This window comes from Camponotus floridanus, unplaced genomic scaffold, assembly GCF_003227725.1.
Source record: "Camponotus floridanus strain SB8 unplaced genomic scaffold, Cflo_v7.5 scaffold71, whole genome shotgun sequence".
Classification (NCBI taxonomy): Eukaryota; Metazoa; Arthropoda; class Insecta; order Hymenoptera; family Formicidae; genus Camponotus; species Camponotus floridanus.
This window is the reverse complement of record NW_020229840.1, coordinates 20,028-38,662: the sequence shown is the minus strand read 5'-3', so window position 1 is coordinate 38,662 and position 18,635 is coordinate 20,028. Positions and strand designations below refer to the sequence as shown.

General features: G+C 33.3%; 1 protein-coding gene across 1 annotated transcript; it reads left to right on the top strand.

The window, feature by feature from the left end:
• The first annotated feature begins 2,386 nt into the window (after positions 1-2,386).
• Positions 2,387-18,460, top strand: LOC105254141 (mucin-5AC). The gene is made up of 10 exons (XM_011262643.3): positions 2,387-2,770; positions 13,326-13,886; positions 14,121-15,069; positions 15,999-16,640; positions 16,856-17,171; positions 17,259-17,329; positions 17,525-17,718; positions 17,797-17,924; positions 17,997-18,179; positions 18,256-18,460. The coding sequence occupies exons 1-10, from the start codon at positions 2,668-2,670 to the stop codon at positions 18,427-18,429; spliced, it is 3,321 nt and encodes a 1,106-aa protein (XP_011260945.2). The 5' UTR covers positions 2,387-2,667; the 3' UTR covers positions 18,430-18,460.
• Positions 18,461-18,635: the final 175 nt, after the last annotated feature.

Here is an 18,635-nt window from a genome sequence, read left to right as displayed (position 1 = left end):
TCACAATATAATTAATGAGAAATTAAAAAGGATCGATCAATTCGTATCAAAATATTAGCATGCGGCAAAAAAAGACAGCTCGTTATCACATAGTTGTTAAGATGTGAGAATTACGCACAATTTGTATATAATTATTGTTATTTGAAATATGCTCCTTCAAATATTTATTTATTATTATTTATTATTTATTTATTTATTATTTATTATTTAATTTATTATTTATTATTTATTTATTATTTAATTTATTTATTATTTATTTATTATTTTATTTATTATTTATTTTATTATATTTATTTTGTTATATATTTTATTTATTATTTATTTCTTTTTAATATTTTTTAAATATAATATAATATATTTTATTCATATTTCTTTTTGAAAATCGCAAAACGGTACAAAAAATTTTTCAATTTAATTTGTTTTCTTCTGCACGTAAGAGGTGATATGGTTATTATCGGAGACACCATGTATATACATATATATATTACGGAATGTTTAAAATAAGTTTTTTTTAAATAATATAAGTTGTTTTACATCTTATACGTTTTATATCTTTATATCTTATCTCTTTTTGTTAATCTCAATCACAGATGTATGTTAGATTTGATTATACATGTTTTATAATATGTGAAAATTCATAAATAATAATGTAAAATTTTGATACATTTATAAAAATTGATCGAGACAACTATCAGTAAACGCGTCGCTGCCTAATAAATATCATGCAGATATTTGTATAAATATCATGCAGATATTTGTATACTTTCCATGTTACCGTTACGATACACAACGGCGCATTGCACTTCCTGCTACTTCGGTAAGAATATAAATTGGTAAGTAAACAACCGCTAGATTCTCTTGTAGTCGAAGCTAGCGAGCGTTACGTCAGTATGTATGAAACAATTGAGAATACAATCTCATTCTCTGGAATTCTCATAGAATGCTTACGAAATTTTAACATCCAGCTTACATCTTCACGTAGATATTAGAGCATTCTTCACCTTTTTATTGCCCAAAATAAATTTTTTTTGCAAGGTATTCAAGATATTAAACAATAACATCACATATTCTTTATTAGAAAAGGCAATAATTTCTTTTTTTTAAATATTTGTTGCTTAAAAAATTCTTTAATTTTATCTCATGATATTATTTTTCTTTATAGTAAAAGACAAAGGATGTTAATTTATAATATTCCTAACAATATTTTAAATTTCATTGAATAATTGTATAAATAATAATAAAAAGATACAAAATTATAAACTGAAACCGCGATATAAGAGAAATCCAGAAATGATAATTTTCTACAATAAATTAAAATAATTTGCAACGAAAATAAAAGTACAGATTCACAATTTCAGATCTCAAGATGCATCATCAAGCGTACATATGTTATCAATGAAACATCAGAGAATTATCATCGATCGCATTACATCACGTGACATCGCTTTCTCTGATTCTCCCAACCTTGCGACTTCGTCTTTTATTTCTTTTTGCGTCTTTCCGGATGTGAATCAATCTACATTCGATGCTATGGGCGGACCGGTAAAGGTCACCAGCGACCGGTATGGGTTAACGAACGGGTAGGATAACAGGATGGACTTGAGAGAGCAAATTTTTGCGAAGGCCTGCCTGGAGGTCGAGGAAGTGCTGGAAGAGACTTTGAAATCCGATTCTCTGGCATGAGTGAGTCGTATCTCTTGCAATTCTAATAATACAATCGATATGTAAATTATAAAAGAGAGAGAGGGCATCCATTTTCATTATTAATATAATTTGTACGTGTTATAATAGATTTTTTATAAGAATCTTTTTTAACGTGTCATGAAATGTCATTTCTTCTTTATTTAAAAATAATAAATAAAATGCATTTTTGTTATAGGATGATACGACCGTTAAACGAGCGCTCTTCAGAATAAAGACGATATTTTATAGCTGTGCTTAAAGCTTGCATGTTGGATCTCAGATAGGCGATTTGTGCAAACTCAAGCTATCTTTATAAAATTCAGAAACTCTCTCAACATGAAAATAAATTCCTTTCTATATTATTATTAAATAATCAAAAACACTTGAGATCCGACTCTAAAAATATTTCACACATCATTACTGCGAAATAGCATACAAGACTTGCGTGATTCTCATGAGGACGTTGCTGACGAGAACCGCAGCTATTGTCATCGGGATTCATCGTCGGCTCTCTTCCCCCCTGTCCCCGATTATTTTCACGAGCGCCGAAACGCACGCAGCAGGTAAGATCCATCGATTGCAAGAGAAGGTGGAGGAGGAAGAGGAGAAGAGATCCATGGCATAGCGCCGTTGTGGAAGGGACGGTGGATCCTGGCGGCCTCGACGTGCCAGCTCCGCCTCGAGTGAAAGTGGGAGATTTTGCTTTCTATTCGTTTGCGCTCGCCAGTGACAAGCGCGCCGTGAACGCGGACGAACGCGCCGTTTTTCGCGGCGATATTTGTCGCACGCAGTTAACGGCACCAGCAGTTGACAGTTCGTGTCTGCTGAAGCTGCGATCCGCCAACGCGACGCCGCGTCGAATGGGGACCGGTCGGTCGATGGCGCGATGAGCTGAGGACTCCCCGGTTAAGGACCCCGGTTAAGGACCTCCGGTGCGTGCAATTTCATCGGGAACATCGGCGGTGATTTACAACCAGGAGAGATATGTCGAGGAGCCAAGGAGGAGGAGCGACTTCGCGCGGCCAGGTTTTTTTACTCCTACGCCTGCTGCTGGCCTGCGCTCTTATTGTCATTAGTCGCCAAGAGGGTAAGCTCGTTTAGATTGATACTTCTGTTTCCCTGAGGGAATTTAACGGTGCTTTAAGCACGACGATAGTGCTTAAAGCATCATTTTATTGCTTTGCGTTTTGTCAGAGCGCGCTGACATTAATGATATTCTCTTCTCGCGAGCCTCCCATGGATACGTTTCTCGGTGAACGTGAAGGATATTACTCGTGGAAGGTACGAGTGATGGGCCTGACGACGAATCGCGACAATCGGTGGAAGTTTCAAGACTTTGCATGGGAAATTTAAAGACTTTGCATGGGAAATTTAAAGACTCGCGGTAATCGTTGGATTCTGAAAATTTTTTTATAAACGTAACTCGAATATTTTTAAGAAAGTGCTTAAATTCTTTTTTTTTTATTTCTTTTGTGAATTTATTATTTATCGCAAATCTGTAATTTTTTTAATTTGCTAGTGAATGGCAGATTTTAAAATCCGAGAATACATGTGCATGTTTTTATTTTTCAATCTGTAAATATATAACATATAAATTAGGGTGATACAAAAATTCAAAAATTTATAGATTTAAAATGATATCAGGAATAAACGTGCAATTAAAAGTGGAACATATTAAAATTCACTTTACATGACAGATGCTACGTATTGCTCATACTTATGCAGGTCCTACTTTCTACCTCATTATACTTTAATGACGGATTCTTAAGATAGTTTGGCGTCGATTGATTTTTTAAATAAACGTATCAATAAAAAGACATTATTTATCGCATTTAATATTTCATAAAAGATTTATTTTTATAAAAGTTTCAAATAAAAATTCTGTTATAAAATAAAGACTACTTGAAATTGAGAAATATATTTTTAAAAATTAATATATATATATATATATATATATATATATATAATAAATATATATTATAAATATATTTTAAAAATATACGTTTATTTATTATTCATTTTAATATAAAGCTAATTTTCTCTCGCGTTCGCTTAATTTTCTTGTTTCCAACCGTTAAATTACTTAAAAATCTTCGAACACGCATTATCATTAGGACAAACTTGACTTCATATTAACTAGACACTGTCATTAGACGATAGAATTGAAAAGAAGAGTGATTATCTCAATTGCGAAATACGCGCTTTATTGGAGCAACCTTATTTGTTTCTTCGATCATTGTCTGCGCGGTAATGTAACCGTAACTACTAGCACTCGAAGATATTCTCATTTGCAACTGCGAATACATCAAACAAAACATAGTTCGCGTAAATAATGGTCGGTGGTCACGAACGGGCCCTCATGTTTGCCCGCGCTACGTGTAATTCTAAAAGTGGCAGCGCGATACGCAATACAATAGAATTGCGATACAGTTGCCAATAGCGGTGGTCCAGTCGCTCCTTATTGTCGGGCTTAATGGACACAGAGGCGAGTTGTCGTGTTGCTTGTGTATCACATCGAAGGAGCACTCTCTCGATTTGTAATACCGAGCAGCATATGCACAATACTTCGCAATCTTGCCTTTGTTCACCATTGTTATGCTGATCGTCGACGCATGCGAACATCGCGAATTCGCAAAGGTATGATTGTCAAAACAATTGTACCACGTTATGCATGGATATGCATCATTATAAACGCATTCTCAAATGAATGCGAAAATATGCGATGTTATTATTCTTTAAGGACTTGCGAATTCTTGCACAATTTGTAGGTTTTTACAGTCCTATAGATTATCTCGGAGCTACTGCATCATTTTACAACATTTTACAATTGATGCATACAAGCTGATCGTTCTTTTGCTCAAAAATTATCATATGTCATAATTTTTCTTCATTAAAGATTAGATATATCTCGATGTTTTCTGAATTCAAATTAATAATTTATTAAAATGAAACATTTATGTTTCAAGGAGACAATTTAGAAAGGTGAAAAAAAAGATTTATTTTATACAAGCATCGGGATGTAATATACATTAATGTTCCCTTAATGTTGATGCGTAGCTCTCAGTTGAAAAAATTGCTAGATATATAATTTATAACACATTTATAATACATTAAAAAGAATTAAAACGTATTAAATAATCTCTTAATATATTTTAATTGTTAATAAGTCTAATCATTCGCTGCCAATAAAAATATTTTATTAGTTTTTTATTAATTTTTTATCAATATTTTATTAATCTTTTTTAATTGATGTCTCTTTACGCTAAAAAGAAATGATATAAAAACATATATTTATACCCACATACCGAGTATCGCTATTTTATAGAATCGCTTTTTTATAGAACTGAATCAGTTTATCAATTTTATAGAATTGAATCAACATATTGAGGAATAATAGCTGCAATGAAATATCAGTCCATGAAAGTTTCTCGCAATCGCTAGTGACTTTAATGAAATCTCGCGCACGCGATGCGCGAGGCTTCTCGAAAAGGTCGAAACAACTCTTTTGCCCGTTCAAAGACTCGCACGAAAATTCCAATATCATAGAAAGTGAAACAGTCGTGTCTTCCTAATCCACTGTTATTCGAACCTGCGATCCCAAAAATAGTCCCTACGTCATATGAGTGAATGTTGTCCGGCGAAGTTCGGCCTCGTGTCTTTGTTTATCTCGAGTGCATTTCGAATAGCATTAAATGTTGCAGAAAAATTTGGATCTTGTTAAAAGCCCTGCCTTGGTAGCAACGAACGACCTTCCTTGCGTTTAGATCGTTTTAATGAGTCAACCCATAAAACGGCAGGTAAATACGTGAACCGGGAGAAATTTACGCGATTCGAGTTGGATAAATTATCGAAGGACATAAAAATGTCAAATGCACTTGGCATCCTGAGCGTTGATCTTCCTTTTTTACTTCATGTAATTGATATCACGATAATATTTCGTGAGCTATTTTTGGATATATGGAGAAGTAATTCTCGCATACCTTGAAATGTCAAATGCATACAATATGAAACATAAAATATACAGCCAATAAAATACTGAATAACCTGGGCAACAATTCGATTATTAAAAAATAAGGAGAAGTATTATCAAAAAAATAATAATACATTTTTTTAAGAGAGAAAGAGATTTTTTTAAATGGGAAATTGTAATTTATACACGAAAAGTACGAGAAAAGTAAATGCTAAATGTCATAATATATGAAACAGTTCGAGATATACGATTTGTATCAGATATTAATCTACAACCGATTTGTTTCGAAAGAAATATCAGATCCTCCGTGCTTTCCATTTCATGCATACGTTGTAACACGTAATAGCACCTTTTTTCTTTCATTTTGATCGTTCCCCGTACATGCGATACGGAACAGTGATCACGGAATTCGGAGCATTGACGTTGAGTTGAGAAATATTACATGCACTCAGAACGCAAATGACCTTCCCGACTTATTTCCCAGAGGAGTGACGCCTTTTCTCAATGCAATCTGATTCACGACGCCCATCTGCTCTTATGATCCTCCACGGATGGTAGTCATCAGAAACATCTCGCAACATCGCGAGCAAAATTGCGAGATTGGGAAAGTCTAACACATCATTCAGAAGCCAAGAATGTATTAGCTTGTGCTCTCTGAAGGAAACGCAGATTGCTAAACAATATACGTATGTTATGTAGTTAGAATCTTTTATACACACATTTGTATGGTGCAAAACCTAATTATTATTAAAAGGAATATTCATAAGAATCTGGAATTTATTTTTTTTATCTAGAATTAAAATTAATATATTTTTTATCTATTTTTTAAATTTGATGTTTTCTATTAATTAATTATATTTGATTATATTTATATTATATTATTTGATAATATTTAACGAGCTAAAATTAAGATAATAGAGATTTACTAACAAATAATCTATGACTATTTTTATATTCGATCTATGACTATTTTTATATTTTTATATCTCTTAAGTTTTTCTTTAGACTCAAACTTCTAACATAAGAAAATTGTTCGTAACAATAGTAACAATAATTTATTCAAAGTCACGTGTTATGAAAACATTAATTCTCTTTTGTCGAGTACAAATAGTGATAGTGATTGAATAATAATATTAATTATTTTTTATTTATACTCATTTAGTCGCATTATATAATTGTATGTTAACTTAATTTCTTTTTTCCCTAAAATTATATGTTTTCGCGGAAATGAAAGATTGCGGATTTTTTTGAGAAAGTGTAATAATACACGCATAGCGAATTTCTCCACGTAATAGTAACGATTCGACCTTTCTTCAAGAGTAGCGGTAGTCTTTGAAGAGATCTTCATTTTAGAGAAAGTTTATAAAATCACATAAATAACTAGAAATAAAATCTAGGAGAAATACGTGTATTTTATATCTACTTACTGTTCTTTTATACTACTCTCTATAACTAAGTATTTACTACCTGTCTATCCGTTACACTCTATTTCACTTACTCTCTCTCTCTCTCTCTCTTTCCTTTCGCTGCTATGCTTCTTTTCTTTCATATAGAAAATTTTCAAATTGCATCAACTTAATGAACGAGTATGGATGTAAATGTGTAATAAACTTTCTTATATGTGTGCATATATATGTATACAAATGTCATTCTCTTTTAATACTGTGTATTGCTTGTGCAATAATTACCGTATAAAATTTTGTAATTATTAATAGAGTAATTAATATCCCATTAATATTGGAATGATGCAAACGGTGCAATATTAATTAATGAAATATTTATTTTTTATTTGATTATATTTTGAATTTTATTGCATTCTTCTTTGCATTAATTTTTCTTGTACATACATAAGAAAAAATAATAAAACGCATATTCACCAAAATATTCACCAAAAAAATATTAAAAATATTTCTTTAAAGATTACATATTTTCCAGAATTTTAAAAAATATCTTTGTTTAAGAAGATTAATACTTCTTTCTCTTACATGTAGTAATATTTTATTCATTCATGTTATTCACATTAACAATAAGTGCTATACGCGACCTATAATCATCGCTAAAAAGATGTTTTTCATTCAAATAACGATACACTCCTAGCTGCGACCGAGTTAGAAAGTACATACCCCTTCGTGCGTGCACCTCGTGCAAGTTTCGTACGACACACACGTATTACCGTATTTGGATTCCGTTTTCACTAGGATTGTAAAGCAGGTCGGCGGTGTGCGTAGGCAAAACACGCATCTCTCCTAAACAATGCGTAACTTCGCGCTCGCATGCGTCTCAAATACACGTTAAAGAAGCTTTATTACAACAAACGCAAGAATCCAAATTTTTAATATATATTGCCGTAACACATACACAAACATATACATTCATTACTATTAATTTCTTCACTGTTTTTCTGCGACACGACAAATGAAGCGAAATTTCTCGACAAAAGGCGTAATAAATTTGCACGTTTACAAGGTACGTGACCTCGTACAAATGTCACTGACAAAGTTTAAACGGATCTGCGTTCATTTTATGTATCAGTGGGAAGTGCCTATGATTTCATAGTTGTGCAATATCCCCTTTTCTGAGAATAAATTTTACGCTTGGGACTCTGCATATTAACATCTGAAGTAATCAAAACGTATCGATAAAAATCATCCAACGTTATATAATCCAATGGGTATATGAAATGTATGAGACATGTTAAATCATTCCTTTAAATATGTTACTTTACTGATCAGTTTGAATTTTATGTGAAGACATTTTATATACTTTAATTAACAGTGAAACTTTTATTAAAGATATATATCGTACATTATAAATTATATAATAAATTTATTTTTTTGCATCAAAATGTAAGAATATATAATTAAATTAATTTAGAAGATTTATAAAGGTGAAAGTTATTCAATTTATTTATTTGAAATACAATACGGAGACATTTTTTCGAATCTCATTTGATTGAGTAACATATTGGAAGAAGAAACTCTAAAAATATAAAAGTATATAATACAGGGATTATTTTTTCACTTTTATTTTTTATATCAAAATAGAATATTAATATATATATAAATATATATATATATATATATATATATACATACTATATATTTAAAATAATTCAATATAAAATATTTTTTAGTAATCTTTGTGAAGTTACAATCGTACCTAAGAAGTCATGCAAGCAACCATGAGCAGGAGCTCGAATCGAAGGACAATCGAAAGGAGAACGGCTGCAATTTCGTTGCCTAAGCTTCTCGTGCCTTTTCTGTGCGTTACATTTTCGATCGAATAAGTACTTCCTGACCGTGTCCCGATCGTGAAAGTAACACTCTGTGCGGGAAGTACATGTTAAACTGACCATGTAAGAGTTTCGAATTACACCAACGATACATATTTAATGTTCTATGTTGAATAAAGACAGGCGCATTAATCCGAAAAGGAAAATATTTATTTGAATAATCGTGTTAACACATCGCAAATCTTACGTTCTCTTTATATTCGAAATTAAAATTATATCAAATACGCGTTAAAAAATCAGATCCCGTATCTTTTACGGTCTGTTCACGGTGCGTGAAATTACGCGAGACATTTTGAAAAGTTAGCGGAGTTACATAAGTTATGCATAATAATCTCGTAATACTCTCATAGAGAGAGTATTGTCTCTAGCATTGTTATCGTCATCAGTGCAGAAAATTAAATTCACTTCAAAATGACCTGTTCTCTGGCGCATTTTTTTTTCGATATTTATATTATACAAAAAAATTTTTAATAATTTTCAACTTATAGTACTAATGTATTTTTCAGGCTTGTTTAGCAATTAGTATCTACAAGAAGACATATTTTATTAAGAAATATAATAATAATTTAATATTGATAATAATTTTAAGAAAGTCATTAGAAAAGGCAAATTTACATATTATACTGTACATTATTAAATTCTCATTTAAGAAAAGTAAAATTTATAAATTTCAAAAAAATATATTTGCATTCTTAAACAATATACACGTAATGCACTTTATAGTTACGCTCTGTTTAGCCGCTGAAAATAAGTTGAACAAGGATCTTTACCGTGCAAATCATTAATCCTATTCTCGAGTAATGCGAGCTGATTATCTATTACCGCGATTTCATTATTCCCGCGTATCGTCTGTAGTAGTGATAATATCTGCCATTAAGTATAAAATATAGCCGGCTTCGAGTCTCTCGAAGCTCAGCACGAGCTGATTCTTGGTCGCAAAGATGTGTGCAAACGTTCCTTACACGATGTAAAAATACTTTTTTTTTATGCGACCAATAATTAAAATACATACACACGATTAGATTGACAAATGAGTTATTACGCAGCAGCTGATTAAAAAAAAATACAACACGAACGTGATTTAATTTACATTCACTTGTTATTCAGGGTGTTTTTATTTTATTCGCGCAGAAATTTCGCAGCGTTGTTCGAATCGATTTGATAGCAATCATCGATGCACGATTGTCAATTAATCGCCGACGTGAGGTAGCAATTATCATCGCATATACTCGTATGTAATTGGCGTTTTACGGAGGTGGATTTTTCTTTGGCCAAGGCATCTGCACGTCGTGACCTTAAAACCCACAGCGTGCAAAGAAAAAAATAAGACAAGGAAAATAGGCAACTGAAACTAGGACATTTCAGCTTTTGCAGCAGAAAAAAGTGGAACAGAATTTGCATTTTTTAAATATTTCATATCATGGAAATTATCAAATCATTTCATTCATGTTCATGAAACTGTTACTTTATATTTCATTTTTCATAATCACATCTGATGTTTGTTATTTTATTATAAATTAACATTTGTATTTTATTCTTGTGACTTATATTTTTCATTTTTATTATTGCGTCGAGACTTGTATTTCCGATAGACACGAAAATACTAATTTAATTAATGGATTAGTAAATAATTTAATTAACAATCTTTTAATTACATTTCCTTTACGATAGAAACATCATTTTTTATCGTTAACGTGTTTTTCTTCTTCATATTTTTCTATTTATACACTTTAAACGGAGCCTTGGGTCGTGCGTGTCGGTTTCGCGGCGATGTATCAACGAAGCGAGAGGCGAGAGATGCTCAAACACCTTGTAAGATCAACGCTGCAAGAGAGTAGCGCCGTCGTATCCCTTAATTTATAACCGTTCCATGCCGATCTATTAATCCCGAACGATTGTAAAAGCGTAGTGAATGCGATCGGCCGGTCGACGGCGCGCGCGGAACGCGTAATTATAATTATCCTAGCTATTTGCAGCCGCATAACTCACGGCTACGGCTTCATGACGAGGCGCGGTAAAAACGCGCGATCGTTTCGCGGACGACGCTCGTAGATCATTCGGGTGATCGTCTTTTTAGGAGGCGTCACTGCCATGATTAATGCACATACGAGCGTGATAAAACGGAGGCATTGGTTTATAATACGTTTTTTTAATTTTATTGCAAATTATACGGTGGCTGTTCGTGAGAGAAAGCCGCGAGCGAGTAGTAGAAATCGCGTAATTTTCTCTGCGAGTTCTAAAATTAGAGGAAATAGAAATTCGCTAAAAGAATGTCGATTTCGAGTTTCTTTGCATACACAATTAGTACGAAGAAAATTGCTCCTGTTCTCTAAATTTTATTTTATAAATTGTTTCTTCTTCTTTTATTTGCAGACCAACGTTATATTACCTCGCTGTTTATCGAATAATTAATAGAAATTTTAATTAATCGAAGTATTCGAGATTTTTCTCAATTTTACTTTTTAAGGTTTTCCAACAAATAAAATGCACGTGAGATAAATCTTCAATCAAAATCGTGCACTGTAAATATACGGGTGAACGAGTTGAAACACCTCGCAAGATTAACATCTCGTGCACTCGAGAGAGTAGCATATAACTCTGTCTTAATTTATATTCGCGTTGAGTTTTCGAGGTCTCGTCGTTGATCTGATCGCCGTTCACGCCTACGGAACTATTCTAGTTACGACACTGAAATACAAGTACGATGTAACATTACAGCGCGGACAACAAAGAGACTTTAGGATTAAATTGCATATCCCGAGGCTACTCGCAGAATTTCAGTGCTCAGTAACAGATAGATAAAGAGAAAGAGAGAGTGATTTTATCTTAACCGCTGCGCAAAGGTCTATAATTGATCAGAAATTATGTAATGATGGCGGATAATAATTGCAGTAGTAGGAGTGAGTGGATATCGAGTAAAGTTTTATGTTGAAGTGAAACTTTCTTTCATATTTTCGGAAATGTATTTATTTGAAACGCTTATAATATCCATGTTGAGAAAGAATGTTTAATTATGTTTTATATCCTCTCTTTATAATTACTGATTACATAATGACGTGAAAAAAAATTTATTACATAAATACGTGAAAAATACGTGAGAATTTATCATTTAACATATCAATTATATTTTGTTTGTAATAGAATATATAATTTCTCAATTTTATCTGGATTTTTCTACTTTTATAAATAAAAGTTATATTATTTATATAATATTAATTGCAAATTATGAATAATAAATAAAAAAATATTAAAATGAGTTTACAAAAAAAGAGAAATTTTTGATCAAAATATAATAACAAAGAATATCCTTGTTTTTGTTTAAGTATTTTCGTACATAAATATATTATGCAATTTACCTCGTTTTCCTTTCTCTCACGCGTTGCAAATTGATGTGTATCTCACGTGGCTTTATTATAGCGCACATAACATCGCAGGTACTCGTTACGGTATTCCTCATTGCTCTCTATCTCATCTAGGCGTATCCAAGAGCTGCCTCCTCCGACTCGTGCACCACAGTTATATTCATCTCGGAGATTATTATCCGATTTATATTGCGCAAACCCCGCTAATAAATTATGCCTGCGCGACTCGTTTAAATGCACGGTGCTGCGGCGAAATGCACGATACTTCGCCTTTCACCTTGCTACAATAATGCATTCTGTGTTCCGATGCATTGTGCTCGGTTGGGATAACTGCCATCGCATCGTTGCAGTACCTTGGGCCACAATTACACGGAAACGACCGGCGAAAATCGGTCGCTGAAAACCGTCATATGATTTCCCGTGATTAATGAAGAGTAGAAGTCGCGGTTGTGCAGCGTTTTATGCTCATAGCGTTTTTATCGTTAAGGAAATACTGCAACTATGCGAATTGAAAAAATAAAATTATATATAAGAATACATAAAATTATATATAAAATAAAATTATATAAAATAAAATTATATATAAGAATACATATTAAATAGACAATAAAATTTTTACTTACTATGAGATATATCAGAGCATTTATATCAGATAAAATTTATATCAAATAAATATTTGAGAGAAAAAGAAATTAATAAAACAAAATAAAAATTTTAAAAATAGAATAAAATAAAATAAATTTCATCTTTTTTCGAAGCGCAGAAGATACGAAAGTTTTCCTTTCCTTCAAAATTTTTGTTACTACAGCTTTATTTTATAAGAAATTTCCACATATGCATATAAACTATATTGAAAATATATCAGTTGTGGTCTTAAAAAATATCTTGTTCTGTCAAAAAATATTGCAATAGAAACTAAAGTAAAAAATATGTATATGTAATATGTATTAGCAAAAAATCATATTTTTTGCCAATAACATTATTCGTGTTAATCACTTGATTTATTAATGATTTATAGAAACGGTCAGATCCTGGGATAAACTCTCACAGTTGATACCAACGAATTCGGTCTATTCGGAGAAACAAGATCGAAATGCATTGCCGTCTAATAATGAGGCCGATACATCGTTAACGCATTCACTGGACGAGAACAATGTGATGGATATGAAATCGAAGGGGGAAGGCGATCATGTGGAGGAGGAGAAGGAGGAAGAAGAAGAGGAAAAAGAGCCTAAATTAACATATGACGCCGAAGATTATGAAGAGGAAAATAAGCATGAAGAGGAAGAGGTTGAAGAGGAGAAAGAGAAGGAGCATGAAGATGAAGAGGAGGAAGAGGAGAAAGAGGAGGAACAAAAGGAGAAAGAGGAGGAAGAAAAAGATTCCTCTGATATCGACAATAGCGCAACGAAGAAAGAGAGATCTCCGGCGGAAATAAGCAGCACATCGAATATTGAAGCAATAGACAATTCCAGGGAAGGAGATTACCTCGAAGAGCCCCCCACGAATCAGTATGACAATACATATTATTATTATGATGAATACGAAAATGGAAATCATTCTCAATACGAGCCCACAGGTGAGTTTAAGTATATAAAAAAATTGATTTCTTTAAAATATTAAAAGAAACAAATTTTGATAATTTTTTTCTTATACTGTGGATTTTTTGATATCTTTTTATTTGAAATATATTTAATTTATTATAGATATAAATTTTTTGTTAATCATAGATGTCTAGACATCTGATGTTAATATTATGTTCTTATTATGTTTTAAAACGTAAACATTATCTTTACTTATTTCTTCCCTTTAGACGGAGAAAACCTTGATTACCCAGACGCCGATTCGGAAGAAGAAGACATCACGCCGAAAAATGTGCCAGAATCAACGCTAGAGAAAGAAGACGAAGATGTCTCGTATGAATCATCTACTAACTCATCATTGATCAAAAAGCCAGTCGACGATGTGGGATTATTGATGGAACAAGGCTCATCTATGGAGAGCAGCGATAAAACATTCGCCATTTTCGGCGCGTCTGAAAACAAATCTGACGACAACGTCTCCGCCGAGGCGAGTTCCATCCTGATAGGCGGTGCTGTGGTATCTGTGGTGACCACCAAAAGTGTGGTGAACGGCACGATATCGGTGCCGACGACGGTCTCACCTACCACGGAGCAAGTCTCGTCGCCGATACCGTCGTCTTCGTCGACCGAAACGACGGAACAACATCTAGAAATAACCACGGAGGACTCCTCGAGGATTCTCGCTTCCGTGCAAACCAGTCGCAGCATATCGGGTGCGCGCTTTTTGCCATTTCCGGTAATAGATCGCGTGGAACAGGTAGAGGCGCATGGTGAATCGCCCGAGAGCAAGAAGACATCTCAGCCTCCGTCCGAGTCAACGGAAAGCATTATCGACAAACTCGACTGGGCGCAGTCCAAGCTGTCGAGTGATCTCCTGCCAGCCGCCATACTTGGTACCGGTGGTTTCCGGAACGCCGGCAATACATTACAATTGGACGTGCTAGCCGAGAAGGATCGTACGACGACTCGCAGGAGTTTTACCACTACGATCAAGACGCCAATCATTAGCAAGTTCGTCCCTCGACGTTACAATGATAGAAGATTAGATCATGGTGGTACTATCAGCACGATAAAGCCGCGATTAGAAACCACGATCGATAATCTGGAAGGTTTGTTGCCACGGAATTATGTATTGGGAGGAACTACACCGAGCACGGCAGTTTCCAAGATAAATTTCAGGTTGGATATATATTATATATTTTTATCAAATATTAAATGATAACTAGAGATTCTATGATGTGCTGAGAGAGACATAAATTTATAAGTTATTAATTATATATGTATATATAAATATACATGTACAGACGTATACATGATACATACAGGGTGGTTTATTTTAATCCCAGGCAAATATTTCGAAAAATATGGAAGATACGAAAAAATGTTTCCTACAAAAGTTTTTTGATTTCGAAGAGGAGATAAGATGATACTATTGGTTTAACCTTGAATAATCATTTGATGATCATCTTCAATTTCTTAAATAAAACTACCTATTTTTCATTACATATTCCTATCTTGAAAGTTTTCTAAAACACTATAATTAAGTTATTTTTCATTAAGTGCTTTATGAATTATGAGGCATGAAATAATTTCTTTTACATGAACATATGTAATTTGCAATTAACAGTTATATATTTTCTTTAAAAAGTGGCTATGTATTTTTTACATCAATTGATTTTTCTCATTTTGTACATAAAAATATTGAGGTAAGATTCGAAAAATGAATATTGTATGTTAGTTATAGTTAGATATTTTAGTTATAGTTTATAATTTGTGTAAAATTAAGAAATTATTTCAAGCGTAACGTTCCATAACTTGGGAAGTATTAAATAAAAAATAACTTATTTATAGTGTTTTGGAAAGCTCTCGAGATAAGCTACAAAAATAAATAATGAAAAATAGGAGGTTCCATTTTTAAGAAATTAAAGGTGACTTTCTTAAACGTGACAATTAAATAATTATTCAAGATCAATGATACCATCTTATGTGCCCTTCAAAATCATAAAACTTTTGTAGGAAACATTTCTTCCATCTTTTTCTAAATATTTAAAGCGATTAAAATAAATCATCCTATAATTGAAAATTATTATGCATCATTTTTCTTCCAGGTGGCCTTCTTCAAAACCGGCAACGTCCACGGAACTAACGGAGACAAAGATCACATCGACTACACCACGAACAAAATCTAAAACCAATATTATCATTCAAGATATTAGCGCATTCTTGCCACCAGGCTACAAAAAAGAAGACGCAGCTGTTACAGAAAGTTTAATTTTGAGTGACATTTTCGCCAAGTCCAAGGTTGATATTTCAGCTCTCTTACCACCTGACTATAATAAGAAAAAGCTCGAAGAAGACTCCAAATCGAAGAGTACCACAATGACCACGTCGTCAACAACAGCGAAGAGTACAGACGTTTCCCCGGGAAAGATCGCATCTTCTATTCAAGATCTCTTTGCTTCTTCCAAAGTCGACATCTCTGCCTTGTTACCTAAGGATTATGACCAAAAGAAAAAGAATCTTACTTCAGATAGCGAAATCGGTGATGCAAATAATAAACAGAATGCAACGGTCACAGAACGACCTGAATCTGAGTCGCCTACCACGAAGAAAACCAGCAGTTTGAAAATTGTGTTTCCTAGTAGACCAGGCGGTCGCAAGCCTATCCACAAAATAACTACTCCACACACTCCACGTGGAGATGGTCCAGGTGCGGTGACGCTAAAAATACAAAAGGGATGGCCAACTAGGTAAATCGATGTTTTATCATTTTTTACATCTCTATTACATTTAAACAATTCAAAATGATGTCTCATCTATTCATTGTAGATGTAATTTCATTCACGTTCTACGTCCTTTGATAATAATTCGCGATAAAGAAATTACTATAAAATAACAGTGTCCAGTGTGCATATATTATAGTGTCAACATTTTAGTAATCATTAAATCATGCGATAAATTTCAGAGCTACTACGGAATTTACTGGGTGGCCAACTCCGTCTACAACGCCGATTTCTATCGAAAAGCTACTGGAAGCTGCGCGGACAGCTACGGTAGCATCGGTGAATATGTCGCTGATTCCCAGTACAAACGAGATTTCAAGCACATCGACATCGACAACGACTACAACGACGCCGAAACCAACGACTCCCGGTATATGTGACGATGAATGCGAGGTCGCCGGCACGATACGCATCATCGGAAACGCGACGTGGGTGCCAGAACTGTTTGATCGGAACACTCGTGAGTGGCAGGAGCTTGCGAATCAGGTGGAACGAGAGGTATCTTTTAATAAGCTTCCTATATTTCGTGAAATATTCACTAAGTTTTTAATTTATTAAATCACTAAATCAATATTGTATTTTTAGGTAGACTTTATATTCTCAAAGTCTAGTGTTTTAATGAATTGGTATAAAAAAATAAGGATTGACTCCTTCAGGTAATTAATTTTGTAGATGTAGTTTGAAGTAGTGACGTTGAAATAGATAAAAAAATAATTAAAATAAATCTAACATTTTAATTTCACGAATAATGGAATTTTCGTATTAAAATTTTTGGCGTATTTTGAACATTATTACTGCAAATTACATGATGTCATATGAAATATAATAAAAGATGTAGTAACCATTTTCAGTCAAGGTAGCATTCTGGTAGACTACTTTGTCGAATTAGCCAATATAGAACAAAAAGTGAACACGCAGGAGCTAAAAGTGATTTTTCACGATTCGCTCAGAACATACAATGCCAATCGGTGGAATGAAACAGGTTCGAAGGGTGCGTTAAGGATGGGAATTTTTACTATCGATCCTAAATACACTGATTTTGTAGGTATGCTATCACATGCAAAATTTCTGTCAAATATTCTTATTTCTTGAATGTTTGTTATACATTATTATGTATTTTCAGTAATACCTAAAGCGTTTACACCACAGTATATGGAGAAGGACGATAGGTTGATTCCTCAGTGGGCCATCGCAGTGATAGTGATAGGCGTCGGAGGTTTACTATTCATTATAGTGTTTGGTGTATCTGTGGTAATTTAATCAAAACTGTTTGAAGCTTTATGTATAATTCAAACTAGAACTAATAAACGAAATTATTTCCAGCTCGTCAATAGACAAAACAGATCCAAGTTGAAGCCGACCACTATTTTCGATGAAGAAATAGTCAAGCACACGTCGAGTCACCGATCGAGCGATTACTCGAAACCGATACATATGACCGGTACAATATGGTCCGATCCCGACGTTTCTTGGAATGATAAATCTTTCGAATCAACCTCTAACAAGGTAAACATGCGCGTAGACACATGTTATGATCTAATTCACATATAATCGCATATGTTTACGTCCTATTGCTTTTCAGATTCTGGTTGATAAATCTTTCCAGGACAACAAGAAGTACAATCTATATGACAGTTGGCGATCTGAATGGAATGGTTATTATTACAATCCTTCGCATACGAGCAGCAAGTATGGTTATGATAGTACCACAAACTTATCGAGTCGTCACCATCCTGATTATGACACGAACTTTTAAATTTAACGGCAATAAAAACTGCAATTTTTTCTATCAATATAGATTTTATTTAATTTATTCGGCGTCTCAGGTAAGCAGTTACAAGAGAGATCCTAAAATATATATATACTGTTCTTCTAAAAATGTGCATATCGCAGTATCTTGATACAAAATTAACACATCCCTTTGTGAAAAAAATTTTAAATATATGAATTTGTTATTTTGTA

Coding starts and splice junctions, on each gene's coding strand:
- LOC105254141 (XM_011262643.3), top strand. CDS start 2,668: ATGTCGAGGAGCCAAGGAGGAGGAGCGACTTCGCGCGGCCAGGTTTTT. Junction 17,330..17,524: donor ATAAGGATTGACTCCTTCAG/GTAATTAATTTT, acceptor AACCATTTTCAG/TCAAGGTAGCATTCTGGTAG. Junction 17,925..17,996: donor TAGTGTTTGGTGTATCTGTG/GTAATTTAATCA, acceptor AATTATTTCCAG/CTCGTCAATAGACAAAACAG.